We start from the raw sequence: 17,125 nt of genomic DNA on the forward strand, positions 1-17,125 counted from the left end.
GAGAACAGTTTCGATAAGATAGCTCTGAATCGGCACCGTCGCGTCTCTCGTATTATCAAGCGATCTTCCGGAGATCTGCAGAGGCGATGCGAGGACGACTCTGCACATGTAAACTGCAAGACGCAAACCTGCTCTTACGCAGAAAAAAAAAGATCGATTGCTTCGCGAGAGGCGCAGTGACGATGTGGCCATTATTAATGCTCTTCATTTCTATTTTTTTTTATTTCAAATAAAAATAACTACACGTTGTGGGATCACGATAAGAAATTCACAATCGTAAAATATTATGAGTAAACTATTTTCATTTAAAGTTGTGTATCATTTTAGAATTTTTACTTTATTATATTTATTGTTTTTTATATGGTATTAATATATTTTCCGTAAACTCGAAAATCAGGTTCCATTCATATTAAAAATCGACTAGCATTTTTTTTGCAAATTTATTATGTGTAATAAGCAATCACACAAAGAGAATATTATTTTTTTATGCTCGATGCATAAGAGTAAAGATTTACAATGTCCGGCTACGAAGAGCGTGCGAACGGCGGTAAAGACGAAGAATACCCGATAACAAGGCAGATATTTAACGTTCCGAACACGTGGAATGGCGCCTCTCGTTGTGATTGTGCCATCAAAGGTACCGACCTTACGTCCATCTAGATTGGGATTTTCGGGACCGGCCGCATGAAAGAAGGAGTACCCGCCGCGAGAGTTCGTTTAACTTTCAAATTGACCTCGATTTAAACCGCAAAAAAACCGCGACGGTGTCGGTAGACACGACTCTTCAGCGGATCCAATTTGCCGGTGAGGTGTGAAACGATGCGTCGGTCGTTTAGGTTCTTAGAGGAAGGAAGAGATGGGCGTAAGTTGCCTTGAGGATTTACACCGGCAATGTCGAAATTATTCATAAGGATGAAACTTGTACTAAAGACAGAACGATCTCCGTGTATACTTTAAAAAAACCATAGTGATTGTGATATAGATATTAATTATTAATAAATTTTCGAAAATATATTATACTATAAATTCTTGTTCCTTTAAATTTCATACTATATAGTTTTGATTTTTTATAACGCTAATTATACAAAATTATTTTAAACTTTTTGAATATTTTATTTGGTGTACATATAGTGACTGACTAGTGCAATTAATGAAAAATATTTTATTTTATTTTTAATTTTAATTTGTATTTTTAGATTTATATTTTGCAATTTTAATAACATGTCTTTACATAGACAAGTAATGTAAAGTATATAAATACTACTTATAACATGTTAATGCAAATATCGTTTCCGGAATAAATAAAAGTAAGAACGAATATAAATTCTTGTTTGAAAAATATAAGATTGAGTTAAAACAGTTCATTGACATAATTTACTTGGATTTATGTAATGAACTCTGATTATTATTACACCGTTTCCAGTAAATTGCACATTTCCCGTAATTTGAAGCAATATAGCGATAATTTTGTGAAAATGCAAAATATTTTCCTGTTGCACTTACCTTGTATTTTGTATAATGGGTTATTTGATAGATCAAGCGATTATAGGAAATGCAGTAGATCTTTTATGGGAGTATTAACGCAATAAATACTTATCAGAGAATCAAACCCTATCAACGTTTCAAAATGATTCTCAAATTCAAATATATATATATATATTTTTTTTATTAATTGCACTATTAGGTTCAACTGCTATGTACATGTTACAGTTTGAGTAAAAAATTGATCATATTAATAAGTATAAGATATAGTCGTCTCAAGATCCAGCGTCATAATAAATACTGTATCATCTATATTATGTGCAACCACGTAGCAGAAACTGTACGAGAACTTGATTGCAATCAGGTAGAAGTGCAATGCGCTCTTTGAAATCTACTTCGTGGATCATCTTGTCCGCGGCCAATCAAGTGCAATTATTAATGTTCCTGATAATACCGAGAGTGAAAAAAGCTTCTTCGATCAACGACCGTCAGCACGCAATTGCATTACGTACATATTCCAAGCGAGGTTATTTTGCAATTTTTAGATGCAATTTATGTTTTCATTTTGCTTTGCAAGTACTGTGTAAAAATCGATTAATGGCATCGCTATTAAAGAACTTAATATCCAGTTAGATAAAAAAAATGATATTTTGCCTCTCGATTTCTTTTTGCCAAAAAGATATTAAATCATCAGCAGTTTTAGAATTACAAGCAATTAGACAATTGAGCTTCAAGAATTCAAATGGATTACAGATTTTATTTTTTTTAATTTAATTTTAAATAGATCTTATTTGTATAAATAGGTATTCTAATTAAATATTCAGTTATTAAGATTTTTTATATTTTATGCAGTAAAAAAATTGCCGTAAGACATAACATATAATTATAATATGTATATGGAAATTTTAATGATTGTTGTTACTCGAGAAGTTTACTCGTAAAATTGTAATTATTCTGCATTCCGCAAACTATTAATTTCAATAAATATACTTACATGATAATTTAGAGATTTAGAACTTACTGCATTATACATTCACGAAAGAAAATCAGATTTCTCCAAGTCTTCAATGTACTTTTTACTCCATATACAAAAAGAACGATCTGACAGGTCTAGCTCAATTGTCTTTAAATGTGTATCGATTTGTACACTAAGATTCGCTATTACAAAATCCTATTCGATGATCTTTGCCGCAGTATAATATTGAAATTTTTTCATATTCAAAGCAATAATTATACAGCGTTCGAATGAGTTCGGTCGGAGTGAGCACGTGTATTCAGTGACAACGACAATGTATTGTAGGGATGCACCGCGTGGTCAAACGGCCTTCAGATCTATTCTTGACCTAACGTAATATCTGCTTCGCACGCGGGCACTTCCTCTGCTTGTGTTCCGAGTGGTCCATTTGCATCTGGTAGGCCAGGTAGACCGATAATCAGATGGCTGGCCGGCTTTCTCGGGCTGCCCTTCGTGCTTCACGCTTCCGATTAACCGCCGAGTGTTTCGCATTCCGGGTATAGCTTCTTCTGCCGCTTCGTCCGTCACGACAAAGCGGCGTGCAGCGACGGTTCTCAAATAACATCCTGCTGCTCTGATTTTAATGCCAATGTGCATACATAATCGACACGACATGCGCGACAGTCCATATTTATGAATGCGTGCGGAAAATGCCCGCTTATCATATGTTCCGTTCTTGTTTTTCTTTGCTCAGATAATTATTTATGACTTTATCTTGATGCAGATACACGTTTGTTAATCTATTCTGACTTTTCGCTAATAAAGTACTCAAATGAATAACTCAAATTTATTGCTGTTTCTTATTATAGCGTATTTTTTGCCTATTTTGGGTTAAGTCAATTCTTTTTTAATAAATATTTCGTGAAAAAAATAAATTCATTTAGCGTCACAATTCTCAATGGCATTAATTTTAACAAAAAATTATTTCGAAGTGTAATTTATATTAAATATAAAAAATTTTTAAGTTGTGAATAAAAAAATCATTATGATAGATAATTTATCGATAAACTTCCATTTACAAAAAACTTTTGATTCATCGAAGGATCTGATATTTTCATCAAACAATTTCAAGAATATTATAGATTTTTAATTTTCTGTGATGTGTTAATTTTTAATCATTTATCCCACCCTTAGAATTATCATTTAAATGACCACACAAGTAGCCACCGTCAATAGCAATTTATTGTCAGACATTTTACGAGGTGAAAACATTTTTTACTGCTCGATTATTTCTCACTGATAATTTCAAAAGAGTTGACGAAGGATCTTCCGTGTCTTCATCAGTTCTGTCGTAAAACAGCGGGAGCGTAGGAAAATTTGTCGCGTGTCTGTTACAGATCTAAGGGAACATGCCTCTCGAGGGTGTCATCGTGAAATTAAGTATACATAAGTTCTTCGAGTGATGTTTCCGACCCGCGGCTGTGTGCCTCGAGACAGTCAAGTATTTCGCGCGCGCAAAAAAAAAAATCATGTAAGCATCGACGATTGATAAATATCTATTTTTTTTATATCGTTGAAGTATCGTTCGACTCATCTTTCAACGCAAAGAATAGCTACGTTTATAATTAGATATAAGTAGATATTCGTACGAGATGTAGATGCACACTATAAGATACTGTAAAAGTTTACCTCGTAAAAGTTTTAACACGTACCTATGTGAATTTAGAGACTCGCGGGGATTTAAACATTTTAAATCGACAACTTGATCGTTTTAAATGTCAGTGTGATAAGGCGGTCATTGGAATGCTTGCCAACTACTTAAATTTTTAAAAGACAAAATCCAATCGAGATATTATCAAGCGTTAAAAATGTTCGGGTAAATTAATTTCTGTGAATTAAATTTTTTAAGTCATTATTATATTTATTTTGTAATCCTTACATAATATAGAAATCTAACACTGGCTAATTTAATATTGAAAAACAGTAATTAATTATTTTATTTAATTTTAAGTATCAAAAATACTGTTGTTTAGTGCTTTTAATACTCCAAAGAAGTAATGAATTAATGTCTTTCAGTAATACATTGGCTAGTATTAGATCTCTGTAAGAGAACTATAGTTAGATAATTAAAGGGCTCGTAAGGTTTGAAAAATAAAATAAATACAGTTTGTGAGTGTAATTATGCATTGACTGAATTGATCCCTCCACAATCATAAGTATAGTATATGCGATGCAGTATTTATTGATACTCAACGTTCAGATCATAAATTTTTCATGGAATCACACGATGATTGGAAGTGTAAGAAAATAAAAGATCTGCCCTTATTAACGCGTTCACTTATAAGTATTTTTAGATCTGAACGAGCAGAAAAGAATCGATTCCATGCTAGACGTGAATACGCGTGTATCAAGAAATGAATCTAAAGCTATGAGATTTCCTTTATCCCTTAATTATCTACCACCTGGAACAGTGTAAACAGGAAATAAAGCCGATCAACCTAATCATAGGTGAGGTATGCTCGGCATGCACGCAAATACGCTCGATACAAATGAGACGATACGCCGTACTGAAAGGAAACATCGATCTTTGGAATAGTACGAGATTACTTACTAGGCCGTGTATATTGGAACTCCGCAATAAAATTGAAATTGATCGACGATAGAGAACAAGATTACTTTTGCTTTAAAATTACTTGCGTATAAATCGAATTATTGTTAATCATTGATTTTCCGGAAACTACTTCGAAACGCAAACATTTGAGAATACGACAAATAATTAACTTCCTCATTTTAGATATATATTTCTTATAATTCCTCAAATTTTGCAGAATTTTATATTTTACTTTCAGAAAATATTTTAATTTACTAAATTTATCTTAATATATATTCAATTATCTTATTCTAGATCTTTTTTGTAACTTCATTATCTCTACACTGAAAAAAAGGATTGGCTGTTGCAGCAATTTAGATGGTAAAATATGGTATAGCATTTTTAATTGATTACAGTAGCCAATTTTTGGCTATGTTAACCTATTAAAATTCTATACTGACATTGCGGATAGGCTAACACAACCAAAAATTGGCTGTTGCAACCAAAAATTGGCTGCTATACAGTCAATTAAAAACGCTATGCCATATTTTACCATCTAATTTGCTGCTGCAGCCAATCCTTTTTTTGTAGTGTACAAAGCTGGTTTTTTAAACGTCTGCCTAGCTGTCCTCCCCTCCCACTTAACCAAATCTTAATGAATAAATTATATAATAATGCGCTATTTATGCGCTTTCAAAATCCGTAAAAAAATTTGCGCCCATTTCGTTCAGCTAAAAAAAATTTTTTTGTGAGGGGCTATCAGTCGGATTTTGAAAGCGCATAAATAGCGCATTATTATATAATTTATTCATTAAGATTTGCTTAAGGGGGGGGGAGGGGCAGCTAGGCAAACGTATTTTTTAAAAATTCATTGATATTTCAATAATACACATATAATTAATTTCGTAATATATTGATCATAACTAAACTTGACTTTGTTAGTAAATTCTGTTATCGATTTTAATTTTATAAAGAACAGCCGAAAATCTATTAATACAAAGATTTTTAATCATTGAGTGATAAGGGGTATAATTCAAAGTATATAATTAATTTAGATATTTCAATGCGAAAAAGAAACTGTAACTGTAATTTCTTTTATTTCCGCTTTTATATGCGATTATGATCTAAGATATCTTGTATATAGGGATAAGTGAAGGATAGACGTTATAAAAATAGCGACAAGTTAATGTATAGGTACTTAATGTATACTTAATATTCCTAGCATGAACACCTTTCTGTCCATAATTTTGATAGAATGCTACTTTATGTCTGTCATAATTGGCCAATTTGAATGCACATCTCGCGTCTGTTTAATCGATTTATGGTTTTTGAGATGTTTCTTTTTTTTTTTTAAACGAATACGCTTTTTTCTTCCACCACAGTGTACTGGCAACTTTTTCAAATCACAGATCTAACTAGTCAAGCCTGTATGAAACCATACGTTTCATATTCATGAAGACATGAACCGTAATTAAGTTAGAATATACTTAGTTCGATTGAGCAGTTGGAAGTTTTTCTCGGTTTTTTAGAAAAACCGTAGTTATATCAATGAACTTGAAAATTTAAAATAATTAAAGTTAAAATTACAATATGTTTGATTTTTTGAAATTATCCGAACAACATTATTAATATCTATGTTATTCCTTTAAGATGTTTTCAGTTGTATTGCCAGAAAATTTATATTTAAAAGAATAAATGATTGATCCTAATCCTTACTACAGGATAAATTATTTATCGATTACATTTATTTTAAGGCAATGAATCTGTGTTATATTACTTATTTCTATATATTCATTATTCTAATATATTACTTATTTTTACTACAGTATTCTTTTTAACTTGATACATATATTTTTTCACAAATTCATTATACATTATTTTATTTTATTTAAAATAAAACGCAATTCCTCACTCACTAATACGATACGTAGCAGCGGAGTTGTAATATAAGAAGTATTGTATTATAAAAGACAAACATATTCAAATTATAGTAACGCCTGAAACAATTACTATTTAAATAATTAATTGTTGCGTAAATATATAATATAAATTATTTACCTCATCGTCGCTCCATTGTGGCATGATGTCTCCCAGACCTCTTCCTCCTCTCAGACTTTGTTGCACAGACACATGCATTCGATATAACACTCGCGAAGGCACAGTTACCTAATTATTATCGTGTATGTACTAATGATTAGAATATTCGATCAAGCGCAACACTTTCGTTTCAATTACATGCTACACGCACTTTATTACGATGGAGAAACAATGCGAGCAAGGGTCTGATCTCAGCTGCGATTAGGAAATTAAATATGAACGAAGATTAAAATAAACCGCATTATACAAATATCGAATTTACGATATGCGATATGTTATTAAAGCATCAAGTGAAATTATAATTGTATTAATCAAATTTAACATGACTTTTAACACGAGCAAGAGTAAATCGTACAAGATATCTTTATTATAATAGATAATCATCTCGAATCGGGAAGAATCAATTATAATAGTTCGCGGATAGTCCATTGCTAATTATTTGCAAGGAAATGAATTAGATGTTTCGGAGCACTTGTCACGATGACCATTCAAAGAACGATGCGGAGATAAAGCCCCAGACACAATGCGAAGGAATAGCGATAGCGATAGAAATAACACGATTTCAACTTATCAGAAACTGTATATTCCAGTATATCTGATTTCTGATGGGTTGAAATCGTGTTATTTTTATCGCTATTCGCATTGTGTCTGGGGCTTTGGGGGAATCATTCGCACCGTTAATGTCGTTGGCCTTTGGTTCGACGCACGGCACGAGCGTACAAACAATAACACAAGGCCGTTGGCGTCGCGTCGGTTATCAGTCGCATAGTAGGGCTCGCAGGTGGGGGTCGCGTAGTGGGGGTTGCGTAGTGGGGGTCAGCCTATTATTCCGCGCTTTATCGTCGCATTATCTCTCAAGATTTGGTCGCTGAAGTATCGGGAGACGTATATTGTAGAATCACTTGCTTCGCGAACAATTAGCGACGCGTCTGCTCGATTGATTGACTCATGATTATCGTAATATACTTAAGCGCGTAGATATTATCGAAATAAATGGTTGAATTATTCGTACGAGTCGAGTGTCGTCGCGTATCACGGTTATCAATCGTGTAATGAGGTTCGCAGGTGGGGGGCTCGCCCTATTGTTCCGAGCTTATCGTCGTATTATCTCTCAAGATTTGGTCGTAGAAGTACCGGGAGATGTGTAGAATCGCTTGCTTCGACAATTAGCGACAATTAGTATGCTCGATTAATTAATTCACGATTGCATAGATATTATCGAAATAAAATAAATGATTGAATATTCATACGAGCGTCGTCGCGACAAGTCCTTGATTCTTCATTGATTAGAATATTCGAGCGCAACACTTTTGTTTCAATTACATGTTACACGCACTTTATTACGAAACAATGCGAGTAAGATCCGATCTCACAAAGCTGCGATTAGCAAATTAAACACGAACGGAAGATTAAAATAAATTATACAAACATCGAATTTAATACGATGTGCAATATGTTATTAAAGCATCAAGTGGAATTATAATTGTATTAATTAAACATGATTTATTCTTAGTATACACCTTACAAATACAGGTTTTTGACACCCTTACTACACACGATGGGTTTTTTGTGTCCTAGATTAATTTTCATGACTTTCACAAATATATAAAAATTATTAAGCAATTTTTATGAATATTTTAACATCTTTAGAAAGTATTTGTGAAGTGTATATAACAATGTATAATAAATTGTTATATACATAATTTATAATAAGTTGTTATATACAATTGTATATGATATTGTTGTATATAAATCAAAGAAAAGAAATGCGCAGGACACAAATGAGGTGTGTATTAAGGATTAACATGAACAAGAGTAAATCGTACGAGAGATATCTTTATTGTAACAAATAATCATCTTGAATCAGGAAGAATCAATTAGTTCACGGACAGAGTCAATTGTTAATTATTTGAGTGGAAATGAATTAGATGTTTCGAAGCACGTGTCACGATTACCGTTCGACGAGTAATGCGGAAATAACGGAAATCATTCGTGCCATTGACGTCACTGGCCGTTGGTCGACGCACGGCGGTAAACAATAACACAAAGGCGGCGTTTCGTTTCACGCGTGATGCGCATGATGTATCATTTTATCTTTCTTTAATATTCGGTGAACAACAAGGATAGCAGGACATGACATGCGTATCATGCATGAAACGGTACGCACCTAAAGTCATCACTTCGTGGTAACCTAAAGTTATCAATCGCGTAGTGAGGTTCGCAAGTGGGGGTCGCCCTATTATTCCGCGCTTATCGTCGTATTATCTCTCAAGATTTAGTCATTAAAATATCGGGAAATGTATAGAATCATTTGCTTTGCGAACAATTAGTGACGCGTATGCTCGATTGATTGACTCATGATTATTGTAATACTTCACATATACACGAAGAGAATTTTCTTTTAAAATTTACCCTGAAAATATGGTAGTTGTATTACAATACAATATTTTAAAGATTTTTACCATGCACTTCAATAAAATTGATCAAACTTGTTTTATACTTTATTGTAGTTTTATTAGTGAATGAGAGAGATTTACATTAAAATTCTTTGAAATATATAATGTTGTCCCACGACTATCATATTTTTAGGGTAGACTCTAAGAAAAAATTCTCTCCGTGTGTGTGTGTGTGTGTAGATATTATCGAAATAAATAGTTGAATTATTCGTACGAGCCGAATCTTCTCACATCGCATTTGTCTAAATGTTGCGTTCGAATTTAATGTTATTTGGTAGTAAAGATTTATTAACCATTAGGAACGTTTAACAGGCGATAAAAGAATCTTGTGTAATTGCGTGGTATTCTCGTGAATTCAGTCGTTACGCAAAACTACGGGAATCAAGGTGGTCATAAGTCATAACTTTTTACGCATTCTTGTTCTCTTCTCATTATTACATCGTAATACAATGAAGTGCGTGTCGCGAAAAGTGCCGTCATATTCCTGTGATTATTACACACGCAATTGTAATCATCTGCGTTTTCGCGAGTGTTATATTGTGTGAGTGCAACGGTTGAGAGGGTGGCTGAGAGGAGGAGGAGGCCTAGGAGGCATCGTGCCACGGCGGAGCAACCTCGGGGTAATTTATTATTTATGCGTTATTTGTTACTTTCGAAATTAATCATTTATTTCCGCGTGTCACGTAAAAAATTTCATGTACTATTTTGCACTGTAATATAATAATGTATCTATATTCAAGAGATTATTTGAATATGTATATTTTAGAAGATACCTAGTTAAAATACTTACAATTAGTAGAAATTGTATTCCACTTAATATTTATACATATATCAAAAGCCTTCGAATACACTTTAAATTTAAATTGAATGGATTATTTCTGTAAGAATTCAACTTTTATTTATAAAATTAAAAGAAAGAGTTTTTGGAAATTTTTTTTACGCAATTTTTATAATTAAATATTTATTAAAGATAAGTAAAATGATTCAATGCGCGCAATAATTATTTTGTAGAATATTAATCATTTTAAATGCTCTTCTAATCTAGATATGTCTCTATTCTCAGCTAAATGTTATTTTTTAATTCCAGGTCCAGTACAGTTACAACTCCGCTGTTACGCTTTGTATTGGTGAGTGATCTATCTTGTATTCTAAATTACAGTAATGGATCTGTGAAAAATCTAGATGTACATATCATATTAAAAGTATACAATATTATTGATAAGCACAATATATCACAGATTTATTACCATAAAATGGATGGATTAAAATGGGTTAGGATCAGTATTTCATCCTGGATAATCTGCATTTATTGCTTTAGTTAGTTTACATGCACAAAATTTATACAAATTTTTAGGAAATGTAGTTGAAAACTATGAAGAATTATTAAGAAATGACGTAATAATGGTATTGTAGTTTTTAGACCATTTTAGAGTACCTATCAATTACATTATAATTTATACAGATTGAATTTTCCAGTTTATTGGTTAAATGAATAATTGAAAAAAATAAAAAGAGAAAAATAGTGCTGTAATAATTAAAATATTTTTGGAATATTATTTTATTTTAATTTCTTCATAGTGCTCACTGTTCACGTGCTTTGTGGACAACGAGATAGGATTTAAGCTTTACATTTAACCGCTTTCTATATATTCAGGATGAAATATATAAATAATATATTTAATGTAAATTAATGGATGAAAATACAACTTCGAGATTTTTAAAAATACTTTATCTGTATATAAATCAAAGAAAGATATAATGCCGATTATATATATATATATTCTAATCTGTTATTAATTTATCCATGTATGTATTTATTAATAATTCATAATTGTTATCGTTCATAACGTTTATGGTAAAGAAAGTAGGTAAAAAAGAAAGTTACGTGGAATTTAATTTTCTATATTCTGCATTTTGAATTTTCCCACATTTTACGAAATGTTTTCATGATTCGTATCAGTGAAAACGAATAGCGAAGTAAGCTTTACTTACGGAGCCGTAAAGTAAACCGCAAGAATCCATACACACGAAAAGGCAAGTTGCCATGCTTTGGATCTTTAGTTGTCCTCTTGACGTTGATATCCTTTGAAAGATGGCTAGAAAAAAAAACAGAGATGGCAGTTAACATCAATTATCAAAATTTTTTTTTCTAAATGCATTTTTATTATGACGCTAAGCATTTTAATACGAATATAAACTATCGAAATTAATTGGACGAGCGAGAAACAGGTTTTTAAATGTTTTAATTTGTGGTCAGTCTTGTTGCTTATTGAAGATCTTTTTTTTCTCTAATGATACAATCCTCGGTACCATGAATACGTATTTTCAACCCCACCCATAATTCATGACATTTATCTCGAGCGTTCAATGTTCAAAGCTATTCGTGTCTGGCTTTGATGAATGAAGTCGTAATGCAAAGTTGCAATTCGCGATGATACGGAGACATGCAACATTGGCGAATCGGAATTTTATACTATGAATAAACTTGTCGTCGAGCGAAAATTACGTATCGGAATAACACTAAAGTCCGTCTTTAGCGTCCATTTGGCGTGACATCGCATACGACGCCAGTCTTATTGCGAACGGGATATATCCCACGTAATGTCCTAAAGAGACGCGACTATAGTAAATGAGATGCGTTTTCAGGAAATAATGATCGATTTTTATCCATTTGAAATTTTTTCCCTAAGAGAAATGCGGAGCCTGTTGCACTTGATAGGTCGGCCACAGTTCCGTATTGAGTATACGACGCTTACTGTAATCATCTTAATTCCTGAAAGCCACTTCTCTATAGATACAGAACGCGTAGGGTGCGTATTAAAGACGTGCGTGACACGATCTAGCGTCGTAAAACGTACGCGATCGTGCGCACCTGAATGCGAGTCTGGTAAATGAAATGAGTTATCAGGCGAACGGTCGGTTTTCCTCTTTCTTTCCTTTTGGTTCTGGGATTTCTCGGGGGAGAAGCGTATACAATGTTCAGCTCATAGATCGCTCATTCCGCGGTATACTGACGGAGTACGTGCTTACATAGTGTAATCATTTTAATTTCTTAATATAGTTCCCGAGATACCCCGGCACGTAACATTAAAGACGTGCGTGACAATTTCGCATCGCAAAACGAACGCGATCGCGTACCTATCTCCGCCCGGACACGAACCACACGGCGCGCACGCTAAATACAGGGTGTTGAACGCGGTAATTCATTGCTTAATCTCTTAATCTCTTTTGATATTGCGAAATAATAAGACGAGTGCGGTGTATGGTTTGCGTACTCGCGTAAAAAGCCGCGTAATTAAGCTTCAATGCGAGAGTGCGGAAATCGCGAGTGACATGTTGCCACGTTATCGCCCTGGTAGAAATTTATTTTTTGAGCAGTTACTAAACAATTATACCAACTTCTATCTAGTAACCGAGAAGGGAAATTACTTAGGATCCCAATCAGGACGTAACGCTTTGTTTGCAGTTACTGCACATAAAAGTTGCGTAAAATCTAAATCCATTTACTGAATAGAAATTAATACAACAAATAATGGATATTAAATTGATTAATATATATCATTTTTGCAAGCCAACTGCTCATGAAATGAACAGAATAAAAGTCTATCAAGTTCTTGTCCATTTCATACTCAATATTGGCACAACTAATGAGAATACAGTAATATTAGATAGTAACTGGATAGATTTCTAGGCAAACATTTTTACCAGGGCGTTCGCAAGTTTTACTTTCGATTGTGGGAAAGCGTGAATTTTAATAATAACTTTCATCGAGAGAAAAATATTAATGTATTTTATCTGTAATTATACATTTCTTTATCAACATGTATCTATTTCACGGTATTTAACTTCTTGTAATTAAAAAATCAACGTTTAAAATTAATTTTAATGGATAAGAAATCGCGAAGGTTAATTTTATGGATGATTAGCCAGACTGGCTTGAGTATCTCTACCATTTTCTAGCACCCAACATGTTGCTGTCATCGCGATTAAACATGCTGTCGCATGGGAAGATGTATCGGTGTGCTAGTCATTTACTCCAACGATTTATGCACGAAGACGTAAATATCTCGTATATATTTGCGGTTTTTTAAGAAGCGACTTACGCGCGCGCATTATTTCTATGAGGCATATCACCGTTTAATATGCTGAACGCGCAGTAAATATTCCAGTTAATGGCGCATTTAACTAGAATAGAAGTTATTACAGAAAATTTACAGAAAGAAAATAGATAATTATTTTTTGACAAAAAATTTAGAGTCAACTTTTATTAATGCACGTTACGATGTTAATAATATGATGTTACTAATAATCGAACTGTATATAAATTAATTACCTAAAATAATTTAATTTTTCGCGAACTGAATTTTCGAAATAAAAAATAACGAAATATTATTTATCGTACAATTTAAATTTAATTAAAATTCAAAATCTGATTATATAAAGTTTAAAATCTGATTATATAAAATCTGAATTTAACCCTTACCGTACTAATATGGGTAACTAGTGACCGAGCAATTTCCTGTTCGTGCAAATTTTTTTGAGTCTTTCGGTAATTATAAATTATACTACATTTTATTATTTTCCAAAATAAAGAGTCAATATTTATTCTAGAAAGTTGAAAGTATGTTGGTGAATTTTTAGAGATTTTTAAAATTATTTTGAAGAGGTGAAAAAACGAAGAGATTTGAAGTGACCCTTGATGGTATGGATGAGGCACCAAATTGTAGATGGTACGGTAAGGGTTAATTCTTTTTGTCTCCTGTCTTTTTTTTCTTTCATTTTCTCTGCATTTACAACCGCGAGATGCAATGTTTTTTCATCTTACGTTTTCTTGATCTCTGGATATCGCGGCTTCAGCTTCAAATCAACGATCATCGAACTGGAATCACGTAACTTCTGCGAATTCGAGTTCGATTTCTGCATATTTATCAGCGCAGCATTAATTAGGAATAGCTCTTTTTATGATCGGAAACGCATCGATTAAGTGTAACTCACCACTTCGGAAAATCAATGATGATAGCAGCTCGCGCGGCTCTGTTATTAGAGTATGTGATCGGTATCCGCGGTTAAGATATTCAAGGCGTGTAAGACGTACGGAAAAGAAAAGGTTCACACATGGTCGTTTTACCCGTCTGCTATAAACGGTACCAGAGCGCAAGTACGTAATGTTAATGAACGTCCTAAAAGAGAATTTAACGCAGCCAGAATGAGGAGTTTCGCGGAGAAAACCGTGTCGTAAAGTAACAATATTGCCTATACTGCTATGATTCGCTGGTAATCGCTGATCCTCGACTGATTAATGAGATAAAATTATCGGGTATTACATGATAATGGTTATGACAAAATGATGTATCCAGATATATAATCTCTGATTATATTTTTGAGGAATCGACTTATAAGTTAATATTAATTAGTATTGACGTAATTAATCAAAAACGTATAAATTCAAAAAGTTTTCTTGGAGATAAACAAGATTGCGTGCTGTGTTATAACGTGATTTCACTTAGCATGTTGAAGGGATTATTAAAAGAATTGTAGCATTAGGAATACGCAATTATACAAAACAACGAACCCGTATATTATAAGAAAAATAATAAGAAAATGTGGTATACAAAATAGTTAATAACAAGATAGCATACGGAATTAAAAAAGCTATCCTATGATACTATTTCAAAGTACATACCTATTTCTTTTTGTAATTGTGGCATGTAATGCATAATATAATTATTGATTAAGAAGTAATTATACATTTTAATTATACTTGATCTTGCATTTTAAAAGAAAACCATGATTGACGTTAATACATTACTGTGATATTATTATACTTTCCGTTTTAGTATCAAATTATAGTAAATATTAATAAAATTTCATTGTTAATTATTTTATGATTTAACAATTATTATTTCTTTTATAATATTATACATATTTCTTTATAGATATTTTTATATTATTTTAGTGATAAAGTATATTATTCCTCGTTAATAAATGTTTGATTGCTACATGTATTTAAAAAACTATCAAAGTCGTTATTAAACGAAAGTCGTTAAAAATGTTCATGATTTATCATTTGAGTAGAGGCCTAAGATATGTTAATGCTATACAATTTAAGAGAAGTTAAAGACGATAGAGACGGCCAGAATTATTTGGCGTGTAACGCAGGTCGCGATGTCACACACAAACATCGATTACTGATTGCATTTTACACGTGTTTATACTTTTCATTTTTACGAGCCTGATCTTGTGCTATATTAGTCGCGCGAAGATTAATTATACCGGAATGCGTACACCGAGTTTACGATGTCGTTACGATACGAACCGGGCGCGACATAGCGTTCGCGATTCGCGACAATAAGCCTCATACATCGACAGGATACCGACGGTCTTATCTAAGCGTATAATTTATTCAAATTGCCGCATATAAAAAAAATCACGAGTCTACGTACAGTAACATTTCCGCGAAGCGTGTTATTGCAAGCATAGAAGCATCTACGAGACATTCAAAGAGAACTATAGTCGATTTATATCAGTTGCTAGAATCCATCGACTATTGGTATCTAATGGTGATATCGTATATTGAGAAAAAAAAGTTGCTGTTTCAAAAAAATATTAGTTAATTCAACTAAATATTTGTTAATTCAAATAAATAACATGTTCTAAATTACATGATTTTGTTAATCTAAATATATAAATATTTGAACTAAATAATCATTATGAACTAAACGCATTTAGTCAAGTTAACAACTTTTTTTCTCAGTGTAACACCTTTTGCCAAAGGTGATATAACCCTTTCTGCGTCGTAAGTTAATAATACCTAGAAGGAGATGCTCCTATTTTGACTCTTTTAAACCTTTGTGAAGGCTGAAGAAACATTCGAACTATTCATTTAAGCAATGGAATATTTTGTATTTTAAAAAGAAAATGAAAAATTTATGAGACAATTACACGCAAAATCTAATTTTATATAAATAATATTCTTTGATATTAATAGTCGTTGAAGAAAAAAGAATTTAAATTGTTGTGAGCTTAAAATAATTATTTAATATTGCTATATAGAGAATAATATATTTTTATTCTGCATGAAAATTGTGCTCTTTATATTTTTTCTATCACATGTGATATGTATTTCGAAATATAGTTAGATGTTTTTTCTTCCAAGCATCTGGTATATGTCGCAGGATCAATATTTTTGTTCGAGCGCAGTTTTGCATCAATCTCCGAGATACACCTTTTATTGCTAATTTTGGAATTTCAATGAGGACGTAAGCGATATTAGACATCGGATGTAATTTATGTCTTTGGCTGGTGCATTGCGAATGGTATAAATAATAAGGGCATAAATTCGATTCAAGAAACAAGTTGAGAGCCTCCTCGGGAGTGTCCTCGCGCCTAATATAAACGTTTCGGCTCAATTGCATGCTGCCTTCGGTATCGTTAAATTATGGATACTTCTATTGCGAATATAATAATTCAGGTCGAAATTTGTGAAAAAGATATCGAGAATTCTGCGGACGAGACAGAAAATTTAAACGCGTTGCAATGAGAAAA

At 32.5% G+C, this 17,125-nt stretch overlaps 1 protein-coding gene across 1 annotated transcript in view; it reads right to left on the bottom strand.

The window, feature by feature from the left end:
* LOC108764609 (uncharacterized) overlaps positions 1-17,125 on the bottom strand; it is a 93,735-nt gene that overhangs the window by 22,399 nt on the left and 54,211 nt on the right. The window contains exon 2 of the mRNA XM_018512931.1: positions 11,573-11,676. Within this exon, the coding sequence (XP_018368433.1) occupies positions 11,573-11,676 (104 nt within the window). The remainder of the gene's footprint in view (positions 1-11,572; positions 11,677-17,125) is intronic.

This window comes from Trachymyrmex cornetzi, unplaced genomic scaffold (genome assembly GCF_001594075.2).
Source record: "Trachymyrmex cornetzi isolate Tcor2-1 unplaced genomic scaffold, Tcor1.1 scaffold44, whole genome shotgun sequence".
NCBI lineage: Eukaryota > Metazoa > Arthropoda > Insecta > Hymenoptera > Formicidae > Trachymyrmex > Trachymyrmex cornetzi.